General features: G+C 40.7%; 1 protein-coding gene across 2 annotated transcripts in view; it reads left to right on the forward strand.

Annotated features, from left to right (window-relative positions):
* Positions 1-13,505, forward strand: part of CRISPLD1 (cysteine rich secretory protein LCCL domain containing 1) — a 198,643-nt gene extending 185,138 nt beyond the window's left edge. For both annotated transcript variants that reach the window (XR_003854848.1, XM_029591502.1), the window contains 2 exons: positions 8,080-8,213; positions 10,675-13,505. Coding sequence is in view for 1 of the 2 variants with exons in the window: in XM_029591502.1 (XP_029447362.1) it covers positions 8,080-8,213; positions 10,675-10,726 (186 nt within the window). In the remaining variant the exon portion in view is untranslated. The remainder of the gene's footprint in view (positions 1-8,079; positions 8,214-10,674) is intronic.
* Positions 13,506-13,897: the final 392 nt, after the last annotated feature.

The following is a 13,897-nucleotide window of genomic DNA, read 5'->3' on the forward strand; positions in this document are numbered from 1 at the left end:
GCGCAACAAATTTAAAAAAATGGTGTGGAGTGAACCCGAAATGGCCCTCTCCCTGAACAAAAATGAAAGTGCCATAAAATTTTTCAAGGCTCTCACCCTTATTATTTACTCTTTCTAATAATACGAAAACATCAGTAAATACCATGAAACTAGTAACCAGATGTAAAACAAATTATAGAATGCACTTTTTCATTCAACATACTATAGGGGTGTGCAGAAAAGAAAAAAAATAATTTCTTTTTTCCATTCATTTAGTGGAGACCTAAATTTGTTTCATTAGTTTGAAAATGTAAAGAGCAAATTCTTTTTTATGTTCTATTCTTTTTTTCATTTGCCATTAAAGTCAATGGGGGAAGAATTGCAGCCTATTTTGGACTCCAGAATTGGTATTATCTCATCAATTCTCATGAAACTTGTGAGAAAATCAGAAGGGGGAACAAATACCAAGGTACCTAGACTGTGTGAAATTGGCACCAAAAATATGGCATGAATAGCCTAGGGCTCTGAAATGGGCAAAGAGGTGCCTGCAATGGCAGGAGCTGTCCATGGCATTGTCAGAGAAACAAATAAGAAATATAGGAGCCGATGCAATATTGGCACGTAGAAAACGAGTGCTCAGTGCTGAGCACTTGCTTTTCTAATGCATGCCCAACCACCTCCCTGGGCTCCTGATTTAATATTTAAATGACCTGCCAAGCTAAAAGGTAAAACTGTGCATCCTATTGTGTCCTTGGCATTGGGTGTGCAGGAGATAGAGCTGGGTGCCCAGCAACTGAACTGACCTAAGCTCCCTCCTGCCAATGTCTGGCCTGATGGGCCAAGTGGTCTGGGTCAGACCCAGGAATCCAAGGTCTGTATGATAAAACCACCATTGCCGGACTGAAAATGTTCTCCCTTCCGACCAGAAACCCCTGCTGAAGCCCCTCTTCTGGCAGGGTTGTTCCCTATTGGTCTTTTTCAGGACAGCCTTCTGAAAGGTGATTGGTCCTTTCAGAAGGCTGTCCTGTCATGTGACAGTGAATGGACCAATCGGCAGTAAGTGAAGGACTAAATAAATTGTCAGGCAGGCATTAATTTTTGAGGGCAAAAATGTGCACATTGGGCGCACATTTGTTTTTGCATAGGGGGAAATAGCTAATAGCATCATCAATATGAATTTACATGTGATGAGCACTATTAGTTATATGCTCTATTGGACATATGTCTTGGATGTGCTAACCCCCATTTTGCATCAGGGAAATGTGTGTCCTATCACATGTTGAGCTGTGCGCTGTGGCCAGTGGACAGTATTGCTTCGGCACCATAGTGTGGGAAGAACATGCCAAAACTCTGAAAGTGGGCATCTGCAACTGTAACATAAACCCTTGATGGCAGCATTGGAGGAAAAGTGGTACCAAAAGTGGCATCAACATCCTAAGGCACCATAAAGAGGGAATGATGCAGAAAAGGTAGCATGGAAAACCCCAAGGCATTGATAGAGGGTCCGAGCAACCCTTTGCTGTCTGGTGGCATCCAGACACCAAAGCAAAATGGGAGGTGCAAAACAGCTTCACTCCCAGAATTGCAAGAACACATCAAGGTGTAAGGTTTGGGGTTTGGCAGCAAAGCACAGTGGTAGAAAGAACTCCAAAGTATAAAGTCTGGGCATGGCAACAGGTGGAGTGGCACAAAGACGCCCGCGGTATATCATAGTGAGTATAGCAGCAAGGCAGAGTGGCATGGGAGATGTCAATCATTCTGTGGAAGAATACTGTTCAATTGTCAGATTCAGTACAATAAAATGAACTGTAATGAATACCATTTTTTGGCATACGTTTTACTAACATTCTCTGCTTGAACTTGATCTAGCTGCTGGATGGAATTTTGATTTTCTTGTGACATAGGATGTTTGAATAAAACTGCTATTACATTCAGAACATGGAAATTGTTTCTCTCCTCTATGTTTTCTGTTCTATCTGTATTTAATCATTCAAACTGAGATGTTTTATGAACAATCCTCCCTAGTATAATCAACAAATAAACAGGATGGGATTGTGAAGGAGTAGAAGAAAAAGAAGATGTTTAAAGATGTTATAGTAATAGAACCTATATCTTTTGTCTTTTTTTACATATTTGTTCTGAGGACAAAACATCCCTGTATAACAAACCAAGAAGAAAGCTGCCATGGGAAGAATGTCCCAAGGCTCCAAAGCCAGCAAGGGTTCATGCCACTGTTGCTAGTGGCATGAACCCTTGCTGGCAGCATGGGAGGCAAACTGGCACTCAAAGTGGCATCAGCATCAGCAACCTAAGGCATGGAAGTCATAATGGAGATTGCTGCCCATTAGTGCACGCTACTCCCCATTAGTGCACACTAACTCCCATTAGTGCGCGCTAATCCTCCGTTAGCGTGCACTAACAAAAACCATTAGATTTTGTTACATTTTGTTAGTTGTTGTTAGGGCGCGCTAATGGGAGTCACCGCGCACTAACGGGGAGTTAGTGCACACTAACTCCCCATTAGTGCACACTAATACGAAAAAGAATTTTCGTGAAAAAATGGGAAAATCTCTTTCATTTTTCGGGCTTCCCGAAACATGCTGGATTGGACAATTGTCCAATTTGGCAAAAACGAATGATATCTCTAGTGCCCAGCACCCAGTATTCACTCAGAGAAAAATAAACACTCTATACTGTCACTGCTGGACCACTGTCATTCTCTTCCTCCTAAACACAGACCCTGCTGCAACCTCACTCAGAGGAGAAAAAGTACAGCCGCAGTAGTGCCTGCTGGGGGGTGGGTTAGATAGGGGAAGGGAGGGGAAGGTGGGGGGGGGGGCAGAAGGAATGGAGGATGGCTGTGCGGCTCAGCGCGCGCAGGCTGCCGATTTTGCAGCAGCCTTGTGCGTGCCGACCCAGTATTTTATAACATGCGCATGTTATAAAATCGGGAGTAGATTTGTTTGCGCCAGGTTGCGCGAACAAATCTACTCCCGTGCGTACCTTTCAAAATCTATCCCTTTGTCAGCCAAGTTATTTATCTATACCTTTTTTTAAAATGTTAATTTATCTCCAGAGCAGTGAGACCCTAATGTGGATCCCGTTGCTCCCACATTAGATATAAAGGGCCATGCAGTTCTGTTTACTATACTTGCGTGTAATCTGTTTTGAAGTGTCTGAAAGGCAGAAAATACATTGAAAATAAAAATAAATATGGCAGCCCCCTAAAAGAAGTAAAACAGTTACCAGGGAGTCTTATTAGATCCACCCTGGGGCTACCAATAGAGCCCCCCCAAAAAAATTAAAACTAAGCCAGTGGCATCTGACGATGCCCCCCCCCCACCTCCTGAAATACTGACATCCCCCTTATAGTGACCCCTCACCCCTCTTTCCATAAAAACACTTGGGCCCAAGCCCCCTCCCCAAAAAATTATTGGTTGCCTAATGGCCCCCCACCCTGGCCCCCCCCCACACCACATACCTGCAAACTGGCAATTATGCAAAGGTTGAAGCCCTGGGTGCCCCCTAGCCCCTGGCTTGGTCAGCGCCATTTTCTAAAATGGCGCCCACCAAACATTTCCCCTTCATGTGGCTAAGTGCCAGTAACTATCAGTATTCAGTGGAGCAGGAACAGGTAAGAGCCTCTCCTATTCTGATTTGGGGAGACATTTAGGGGTAGAGGGTGGGAATTTTTGACCACACCTTTTTGAAAATAGTGGATGTGGGTAAGGATCAGTGCCCACCACTGCAATATTTAAACTTAATGGGAAGCAGGAGTAGGATCCTCTTGACCCACTGCATTTTTTACACATATTGGGGTATGTGGAAGGGACCTGCTTGACCTGCTACAATTTTTAAACATTTGGTGAGTGGGGGAATCGGGAGCTAGGTTTTTTTTGTTGTATGGCTAACTCTAGGACTGCAGTTTTCTACCAGATAAAGCTTAGCCCAATAAAATGTAGCCACATCCCCAGTACCTCTTCTATAAATTTTAGCTAGGTATTCAGGGGCGGTTTGACCTATCGGGGGATCGGGCTTTCCCCAGTGGGCCAGTCACTCCTGTCACGTGATTTTTTTTTTTTTTTGTATTATAAAGTTTCCAACCAAAGTATTAGGGGGCGCCGTGAGCAGTGGTATCCCGAGGGGAGCCAATGCCCCCAGGCGCAAGGAGGCTCATGCGGCCGCTGAGCAGCAACACGTATATAGCAGGCAGATCGGCAGGGCCGTGGTGAGGCTCATGTCACCATGGCCCGAAGAAAAAGATCACGTTTAAACGCACTGATGGTCCTCCTCCTTCCTGCCTGTGCAGCCCCGGAAGTAAATGTTGCCGGAGCCGCGTGGGCAGGAAGGAGGAGGAGCATCAGCGCGTGCAGAAGAGGAGCAGCGCTTACGGGCCGAGAAGAGGAAGAGGCCCGGTAACAGGGCCGCCGCGGCCCAAGAAGAGGAAGAGGCCCGGTAGCAGGGCCGCCGCGGCCCGAGAAGAGGAAGAGGTCCGGTAGCAGGGCCGCCGTGGCCCGCGAAGATCAGGGCCGCTGCAGAGCCCATCCTGCGGTGACCCGTGAAGAGGAGGCCCAGAGGTGAGAGAGAGGCTGAGGGTCTATAGAGGGTGTGTGTGTGTATATGAGATGAGTTGAGAGATTGTGTGTGGGAGTGAGGATCTGAATGTTTGCAGAGACAGTATGTGAGAGCCTCTGTGTGTGTGTGTGTGAGAGAGACAGCATGTGACAGTGAGAGCCTGTGTGTATGAATGATTGTATGAGAGAGCATGTGACAGTGAGAGCCTGTGTGTATGAATGATTGTACGAGAGAGCATGTGACAGTGAGAGCCTGTGCTTGAGCAAGACAGCATGTGGGAGTGAGAGAGAGCCTGTGTGTGTGTCAGACAGCATGTGCCAGTGATGACTGTGTGTATGAATGATTGTATGAGAGACAGCATGTGACAGTGAGATTATGTGTGTGTGTGTGTGTGTGTGTGTGTGAGAGAGAGAAAGCATGTGAGAATGAGAACCTGACTGTGTGTTTGAGGGAAGAAGATGGAGAGAAAAGAAATAGAAAAAAAGACAATATAAATGGAATTGGCAAAAAAATAAGAAAGGGAAGGTGGAAAAAAAAAAGCCTGTGACCAACCGATTAGAAAACTAAGATCAGCCAGCAAAGGTAAAAAAAAAATAAATTACTTTTTAGTGATTGGCACATGTAATCTTTGGGAATCTGCAAGAATAGCACTTTCACTATGCGGATCTCACATTGTACGAGATCAGCATGGAGAAAGTGGAAGCCGACGGGGCCTGCACAGAGGAGGCAGCAGAATGGGCTTCAGTGTCAGTAGCAGCAATCGGCGCCTCCCCAGTAGCCATGAGGCAGCAGTGACAGTGGCAGCAGAGGAATGAGAGAGGTTCTGTGGTTGGTGGCAAAAGAAAGAGAGGGGGATCTGCCTTTAGTGTGTGCATGTATATGAATGGGATTCTGCATGGGGGTGTATGTGTGTGAATGCATAGGTGCCTGCCTGGGGGTCTGTGTGTGTGAGAATGAATGTGTGCATGCCTGGGAGATGGGGAGGGAGTGGTGTGAACATGAATGGGAGCCTGCTTGGGGGTCAGCGTGTGAGTTTGAGAGCATGAGTGTGTATGAGAAAATCCAAGGGAGTAAAAGTTTGTGTGTGGGGGGTGTGTGTGTGTGGAGGGGGAGAGAGTGTCTTCGAGCCTGAGAGTGTGTCAGTGTCAGTGAGCGTGAGAGATTATAGTGGGTATAAGAGCATGAATGTGTATGTATGTGACAGTGTATGTGTGAGAGAGAATGGACATGTGAGTATGTGTGAGAGAGAGAGGATAACCTCCTAATCCTCGACAATATCAGGGTGACTGGAAATAAAGAGCTCCCACAGAAGGGGACAGCAGGGTCTTTTTAAAATCCTTATTATTTTTAATTATTGGATGTTATTTGATATATGTGCTGTTTTGAAATATTTTATTAGTGTTTGGGACATTGTAAAAAATGTATATGATTTTAATTAATAGAAATTCTATTTATCAGTAGTTTTAAAATATTCTTTTATTATGGTTTTACTGATGCTTTATGTTTCTTGATTTTATTTGTTTTATGAGGAATGGTGGTTCTATTTTTCTATTGTTAATACAAGGAGTCTGGCTTCTTGGAGTTTACATTTCAGTTTTTGTTATTTGTGCTCCTTCATTTTGTATTCTGTATTTGGTGAGAGTTTGTGTTCTGCATGCAAAGACTGAGATGAAGCATTCTTTTAGCATGTGGTTTCTCTGTAGGGATCTGTAGTAGCTTGGCCTGTTCTGTTTTCCTGATAGGAGGTGTATTGATATTTTAGATTCTGGTGTAATATTTGTGGTATTCTTTTTCATAGGTGGGGTTGTTATTCTTTGAGTGTTGGCAAATAATACTCTGTTGATATGGGAGGACCATATTGAAATATAGGGGTGTGTACATATATATGTAAATTATATGTAAATTATATATGTAAATTATATTCTTTATGTAATTGTGTACCCATGGGCCAGTATGGAGAAAAATCCCCCGGGCCACTATTTTCCCACAATCTGCCCCTGTAGGTAATGAATATATCTGTGCCGCTGAATTTATCTGGCTATCTTAGTTAACCATATGAGATTATTCAGCTAACTTTAGGAAGAGTGTACGGGCCGACCAGAGTTAGCAGGATAACTTCTGAGTTACCTGGCTAAATGCTTTTGAATATGGACCGCTTACATGTCCACAACCCCCCAGGTAATTTTTAAAAGGCCATTTCTGCACATCAATCCTTTGAGAATACCCCCTATAAACTGAACACACAGCTTCTGTAGAGGGAATAATGTGAAAAGTAAACAGAATGGCAATTGTCATAAATGCAGATAATTGGGAAATATCCTGAAAAGTAAACAAGAAAATGTCACAACCTGAAAAAAAGATGATTAGAGTGCATGCAGTGAGGAACTGTCATAGAGTTTCCATTATTATTCTCTATTGTGCCCAAAAACCTGCTTATAAACACCAAGGGGGTCATTTTCCAAGGAGCTCCATTCACAAATCATGCTTTGTGAATTTTGTATTCAGGGGGCAGAGTATATGTAAAGTTATCATGTGTGGTGAAACAGCCACAGTGTTAGCACGACTCATAGTGTGGTTCACAACAGCCTGAGAGAGAGAGAGAGAGAGAGAGAGAGAGAGAGAGAGAGAGAGAGAGAGAGAGAGAGAGAGAGAGAGAGAGAGAGAGAGAGAGAGAGAGAGAGAGAGAGAGAGACTTTCTATAATGTCTACTCCCTAGATAGGTATTTGTATCCCTATGGGAGGCCCACCTAGTAACTCGAAGTGGGAATTAGGTATGAGTGTAGGGGGTTGGGGCCACTTTCACATTCAACATGAGATGTACGAACAGAACAGTGGTCTCTTGTGAAGATCTGATGGCCTTCGGAGTTAGGAAACTCACTCCAAGATGAGATTTGGCCAATGTTCTCTCAAACTAGCTTGTTGTTGCCCAGGTAGAGTGTCCATCAAGCTAGGAAATGTTGTGAACCGTGATACACCTTTCATGAAACAGCCTGTTTCATGCAGTGCGATGATTCTTTGGTTGTTTTATTGTGCACCGCGAAGATGTTTTCGCGATTCACGAATACATTTGCGCAAATCGCGAAAACATCGCCGCATGCGAAGTTTCCCCGCTGCACGAAAAAAGCCTCATTTGCATGGGAAACGCCCATGCGTTACCAATGCGATATTGGAAAATGAGGCCCCAAGTCACTCAAATGTATACTGCATGTGTCTTTCATATGTTCTAAACAGCCCTCAAACCAAAAGTTACAGAAGTAAAAAATTATTACCAGCCAAAACATTTAGGAGAAATGGAAAAAAATATTCTCTTTATTTTTGTCTTTATTTTTCTTTCTTTATTGCTTATTTTCTTGTTATTTTGGAGTGTTTTGTTTCTTTTTCTTATTTGAATAGGTGAAGGGTCATTTTGACGAGTCAAAGATTGGGAAAAGTAAATGTATGGGTCTCTAGCATCAAAATAATCCATTTTAATAATGATTCATTTGACAAGTAGTTTACATAACCATATTTTTCTTTTTCATACAGTTATCCAGTATCTGCCGTGCTGCAGTGCATGCTGGAGTAATGCGCAATCAGCACGGAGGCTATGTTGATGTCATGCCAGTTGAAAAAAGAAAGCAGTACATTGCCTCATTTCAAAATGGAATCTTTTCAGAAAGGTACTGCTCATTTTTATTTCAAAAAATGCTAATTGTGGTTTCTTTTGAAATACTTTTTCAGCTGCACTGGAATTGTCCTGCATCCTTGTGTTGTATTTTTGGAAGGACAGGTGAAAATGTTAACATGGTTGATTTACAAAGTGGTCTTACAGGTGGTCTTCCCTGCCAAATAAAGACGGACAGTGGTGAGAGTTGGGTTTCCAGCCTCCCCAGCCTCTTCCTTCCCATGGTCCTACTTATGACCTTCCAGGCTCCATCAAGTCTGATTTCCCTCCTCCTGGTATGGTAGCATATACAAAATGACTGTACCAATAGAAAAAAGTGTTGGACCAACAAAGCAGGAAGGAAGGCTGCCTAAGAAAGCCACGAGGGCAACAAAGTAGATTAGAAACCAAGAAATGTCCGATTAGAAACTTTTATTTATGGAGACAAATTCTTTTTTAGGCGAGCCCGACTCAGGCCTAGTTTCGCCCCCACATTGGGGCTGCCTCATGTATTTTAGCCCCTGAGGCAGCCCCAATGTGGGGGCGAAACTCGGCCTGAGTCAGGCTCACCTAAAAAAAGGGGGGGATAATTCATGTTTATATTATTATTATTATCATTATTTCTTTGGAGCAACTACTTGGACTAAGGAAAGAGTAAGTCAGCAGAAGGGTAGAACTGGATGCATCATGAGTGACAAGGCTGGACAAAATAGCACCTAGGGCAAGGGTTGCTTTCACTACCCACCTTCCCTTTTGGGCTTGTTAGATTCACAGACTGAATCTAAAGCAGAGTGTGGCTTCCTTCCTTCAACCCCAGTTTGGTGCCAACGGTGGTCACTCTTCTTGCTCACCCCTTGTGATGACCCTAATGGAGTGGAAGGATTGATATTTGGCAGATATAAACATAGTGATGTTACCCCACTGTTGAAAGATTTACATTGGCTTTTGATTCCATTACAAATTCAATTTTAAATCAGAAGCCTAGCTTTCAGAGCCTTACAGTGGGGTACTCGACTATTTTTAGCCTGTCTCATAGTTTATGTCTACTGTGTTCTCTCACCTTAGCTTGATGGATATCAGGGAACCATCAAGCTAGGCCGATATAAGATAGTCCAAAATTTCATCTTTATGAGACTTTCCTCACTCCAAATGATGTCAAATCTTCACTGAGGTATACTGTGCTGTTCGTATGTCTCACTCTACATGAAAAACTGGCCCCTAAACCCTAAACCAATTATTACAGGGCATGAAAAGTTACTATAAAGTAGTATGTTCTTACATGGTGTAGTAATTCTAAAATCATGTTATTTTAAGTTTTTATTGTGGTTTCTGTAATATTATATGTTGTTATTGGTTGTTTATTTCACTAATCTGTCTTGCATTTCTTACTATTGTTTCCACATTACATTTATTTTATGCTTGTTTTATATTCAATTGGATTTTATTTTTTTTGTTTGTGCATCATGTCATATTGCCTTATGATTTTCAATGTGATTTCAGATTTTTATTTTATCATTTCTGATTGCATGTTCATTTCTGTGACAATTTTTGCTTTTTCTGTTTTTTATTTCTTTTTGTAATTTTTTGTGCAGGGCAGGTGGAAACCACATATCTGGATGCCTATCATAAGATGGGCACCAAGCCTGGCCAGCCTGCATCTGTGAAGTGTGGATGCTGATGGGTTCAGTTAGAGCCACTGGGGATGGTCATTGCTGTGCTCGGATTTCAAACCATTCAGTGGCTGTTCTCAGATCCTGATTGGTGGCAACCCAATGCAGCTAGGAAAGGGTCCCTAAGGGGCTGGTATAAAGGGTGGAGAGCAAAAGTGTAGCCCACTTTTTATGCCATCCAATATTTCTATTCACATCCCTCCCACCCACCCTCTGTTATTGTTATTGGATATTTTGGTTGTTGTCACAGCTTTTGGGGAGTGGAATTACCTGAGCAGTTTGGGATAAGGTACTGTTGATGGATTGGCCAGGTGGGCTGGAGCTGTCAACACCAGGTACCCTGAGTGGATGTGATGTGATTGGGTTTAGTCACATTGATGTGGGACCCCTTACTTGGCCATAATGGGAGGCTCATGGGAGGTGGCAGTATGCCTGCAAGCCGGGTGGCCTGGGGGTGGTACATCTTGCTTGGGGTGAGGTGGATGACCACCAGGGCAGTTTACATGTTTAAAGGTAGGGCTTGGGTGAAATTATTGTTGTGTTAATAAAGCTGTGGCTTATTTTTTAATTCCAATCTTGTTGTTCATTGATTCATTTCATGGGATGTGGGTAGCTATAAAGAGGGCCAGTTTGAGAGAGACCATAGTGTTCTGGTTACCAATATTATATGTATATGACATTGATTTATTGTTTGCAAGATATTATTATTCATCAAATAAATAATTAATAATAATAATACTGTATCATATTACCATGTAAGTGAAGGTCTGAACAAATAGACCCTTTTAATTTTTTTTTATCTTGCAGCTTACAGAATCCACCAGGTAGCAAAGCATTCAGAGTATTTGCAGTCATCTGAGTTCAGCAAACCTGCTTTAAAATTAAAAGAAATACAAAAACATGAAAAAAGAAATCAGAGCACTTACAGAAAGGAATCAACAGAATTCATCCAGCACAATCATAACATGTATATAGCTATAACATTATTGTACAGATGGAAACAATTTTAAGCCAAAAAAAATGTTTCAGTAGTAGAAAGAATTTAATTTGTATATTCTATAACATGGAATGTAGGAGATAAATTCATGGGAACAGTTAAAATGAAATGATACATTTTGAAATCCTGTGTTAAACATTGCTATATTTTTTTTAGCAATTACTCCTGTAGTACATAGTTAATTCAAAGAGCAGAATTGTTCTACATTTTCTTTATCTGAATATATTATTGTATGGTGCTTTTTCTATGCCACTAATAACTTTAAAAACATACCACAAAAGTGCCTATGTATAAGAGGTAACAAATGACTTTCCAACTACAACATAGTTTCAACTACAACATATCTTTCAATGTGTATCTGTTTTGAGGATGACATTTTCATTTTGAATCTGTTGTACTAAAGTACACTGAAGTTTGTGCACTATTTACAATATACCACATGCTATTTTTCTTCTGGTACTTATTTGTTAATTAGATCAGTAGAAAAATAGCATGCATAGCTGTTCAAATGAAACTTTTACAATAATTTAACCAAATCTTATTGATGTGCACTTAATTTTTGCAAAATAGGTCTTGCAAAGCAAATTTCATGTATAATTTCACTATGCTCCACTAGTTAATGGGTTGCTTTACATAATTTAGCATTGCAGTAGCTCATTAACTATAAATTTTAAATTTCACAAGTGTAAAACTATTGCAAAGCCAAAAAAACTTCAAACATTCATCTTGAAATGCTAAAAGGGAAAATAGTGTGCATTATTGCTAATAATGTGCACTATTTGCCATTTGTGTACACAAAGTAGACTTTCAAAATTTAACAAAATACCTTATTCCTGAAATCATTTGCCTCATCTGCAGCATCACTGTTAGAAATGACCCAAAATAATTATTAAATATCATCTTCCTGTTTGAAAAGTCAAAAAAATCATCTATGCTATCATATTTCTGTGTTATGTAATATAACACAATATAATTATTAAATTTGCAACCTCCTCCCTCCCCTCCCCTTTTATAGTGCTATTTTCATTTATATGCATATAGAGTTAAAAAAATAAAAAAGTAAAGTGTTTGAGAAGAGGTTACAGGATGCAATAAATGGACTTCAAAATGTACAAAATTAATTTTAAATTCAGTGAAAAAATGTCATGACTTTTTTTTTTAAGTTACTGAATGCTGCTAACACATCAAGCTAGATAGCAATCACTTTGGTGCTCTTCACACTGATAAAGTAGATTGAAAGTACTAAGGCAAATAATTTTAAATCATGTTCTGTATAGGTTAAAAAGCTGTAGGTCTATGTGTCTTACTGTGGGCTATCTCCTTCCAGTTTTATTTAAAGCAATGAGGTTTTGAATGGGTACCCGAAGACTGGGTGCATAATATTTGCACCTGTTGTTCAAACACTAGAAAAAAACAGATGAGCACATGGCTTGGAATATGGCTCTTGAGTATATTGAAGAAGCAAGAATTTGAACCATAAAACAACAGTCAGATGCTCTGTCTATTGGAGAAGTAACTGTGCCTAGTTGTTCCATCTGAATGGCTCACCTGATAGGCTGCAGGAAAGGGAGGGGTTTAATATATATCTTTGCTAGTTCTCAAACGGAAGCTGTCACCATTTCTCGTGCTATCACTCTGAAAAGAAGCCAGTACCTCTGCCCCTGCCTTACAGTCTCTGATGGTAGAGTGGGACCTGAGCTTCTATTACTGCTACCATATTTGTGTGGTATGCATTCAGGGGACTGATTGAGAAAGGGAGTACAGAGAGGTTGACTGATGCAGAATGCTAGTAGCCATATTGATTCTGGAGGAAAACTGGATTGTTTGCAAGTTGTAATAACATTTCTTGGACCAGCATAAGGATGTAGAGGTATAGATGTATTTAGATGATTGATTGATTGAGAGTGTGCAGGGGACTTGGAATTGATTATGTGTGTGTTCAAGGGATTGATTTTCAGAGAGAGTGAGACAAGAGAGAGAGAGAGAGAACAAGCCTAGTATTGCAGGTCCGTGATTAAGAGTGTACATGTAGGGAATTGATCGGGTGTCTGCAGGGTATCAAACTATATGGAGTATGAAGGATTAACTGAACAAGTTCATGAAGCCAAATGATGAGTGAGTGACAATGTACAGAAGTGAGTGGGAATTTGATAGTGGTTCTGAAAAATGATTATGCATGTTTACATTTCTGGAGAAAATGTAGTAACCGGATCTTTATTTCTTGTCCTGGAACTGTCACGTTGTTCTGAGCACTATTGAGAATATCTTGAGAATCAAACTTTATTTTTAAAAACTTAGTAGATACTCCTGCAGGCTGGGAAGTATGTATCTTATAGTGGTATGTAATCTAAAGAAGAATTCATAGTCACAAATTTTTCTTCACCATTTTCCATTTATTTCATCTTTGTTAATGGACTTAGGCATTCATTTTACTGTATGATTAATACAAAATGGTGACATTATGTTTATTTCTATGAAAGGTATATTGTGCTTTAAGGGTGAAAAGCTAACCAACTTTATTTTTGGTATTTTTTCCTACTATTGAATTTTCAGTTTTAAAGTTGTAAACCTGTTGCTGCCCTTCACTTTCCATAACATTATTTTCTGCTTATGTTTTCTAAATATCAATCTTTGTATCTTTAGGAAGGCTTTGTTAGTTTTTCTTTTAATCTATTTTCAATAAAAGAAACATATGTGCTTACACTAAATCTAAGCTTCAGGGATTTTGTTGGAGGTGGCAGAGGGAGGGGTACATGCCAACTTCTTTTTTTCTCTTACACAAAATAAGATAAAGCCTCTGCTGTACAATTTTTGTTTAGTATTGGTGAAATGAAATTACCCTATTTTTTTTTCTAGAGGAGAACTGGATGGCACAAGGGAATTTTCACAGACTTTGAGAGCTTTTTATCTCTAGGTCACTGGTTCAGGTCCAGTTTAAGTCAGGAGTAGTGATCTTTTTATAGATGCAGCAACCCGAATTACACAGAGTATTCTAGGCACAGTCATACTATGGAGTGATACATTTGAAATTAT

Source organism: Rhinatrema bivittatum, chromosome 2 (genome assembly GCF_901001135.1).
Source record: "Rhinatrema bivittatum chromosome 2, aRhiBiv1.1, whole genome shotgun sequence".
Classification (NCBI taxonomy): domain Eukaryota; kingdom Metazoa; phylum Chordata; class Amphibia; order Gymnophiona; family Rhinatrematidae; genus Rhinatrema; species Rhinatrema bivittatum.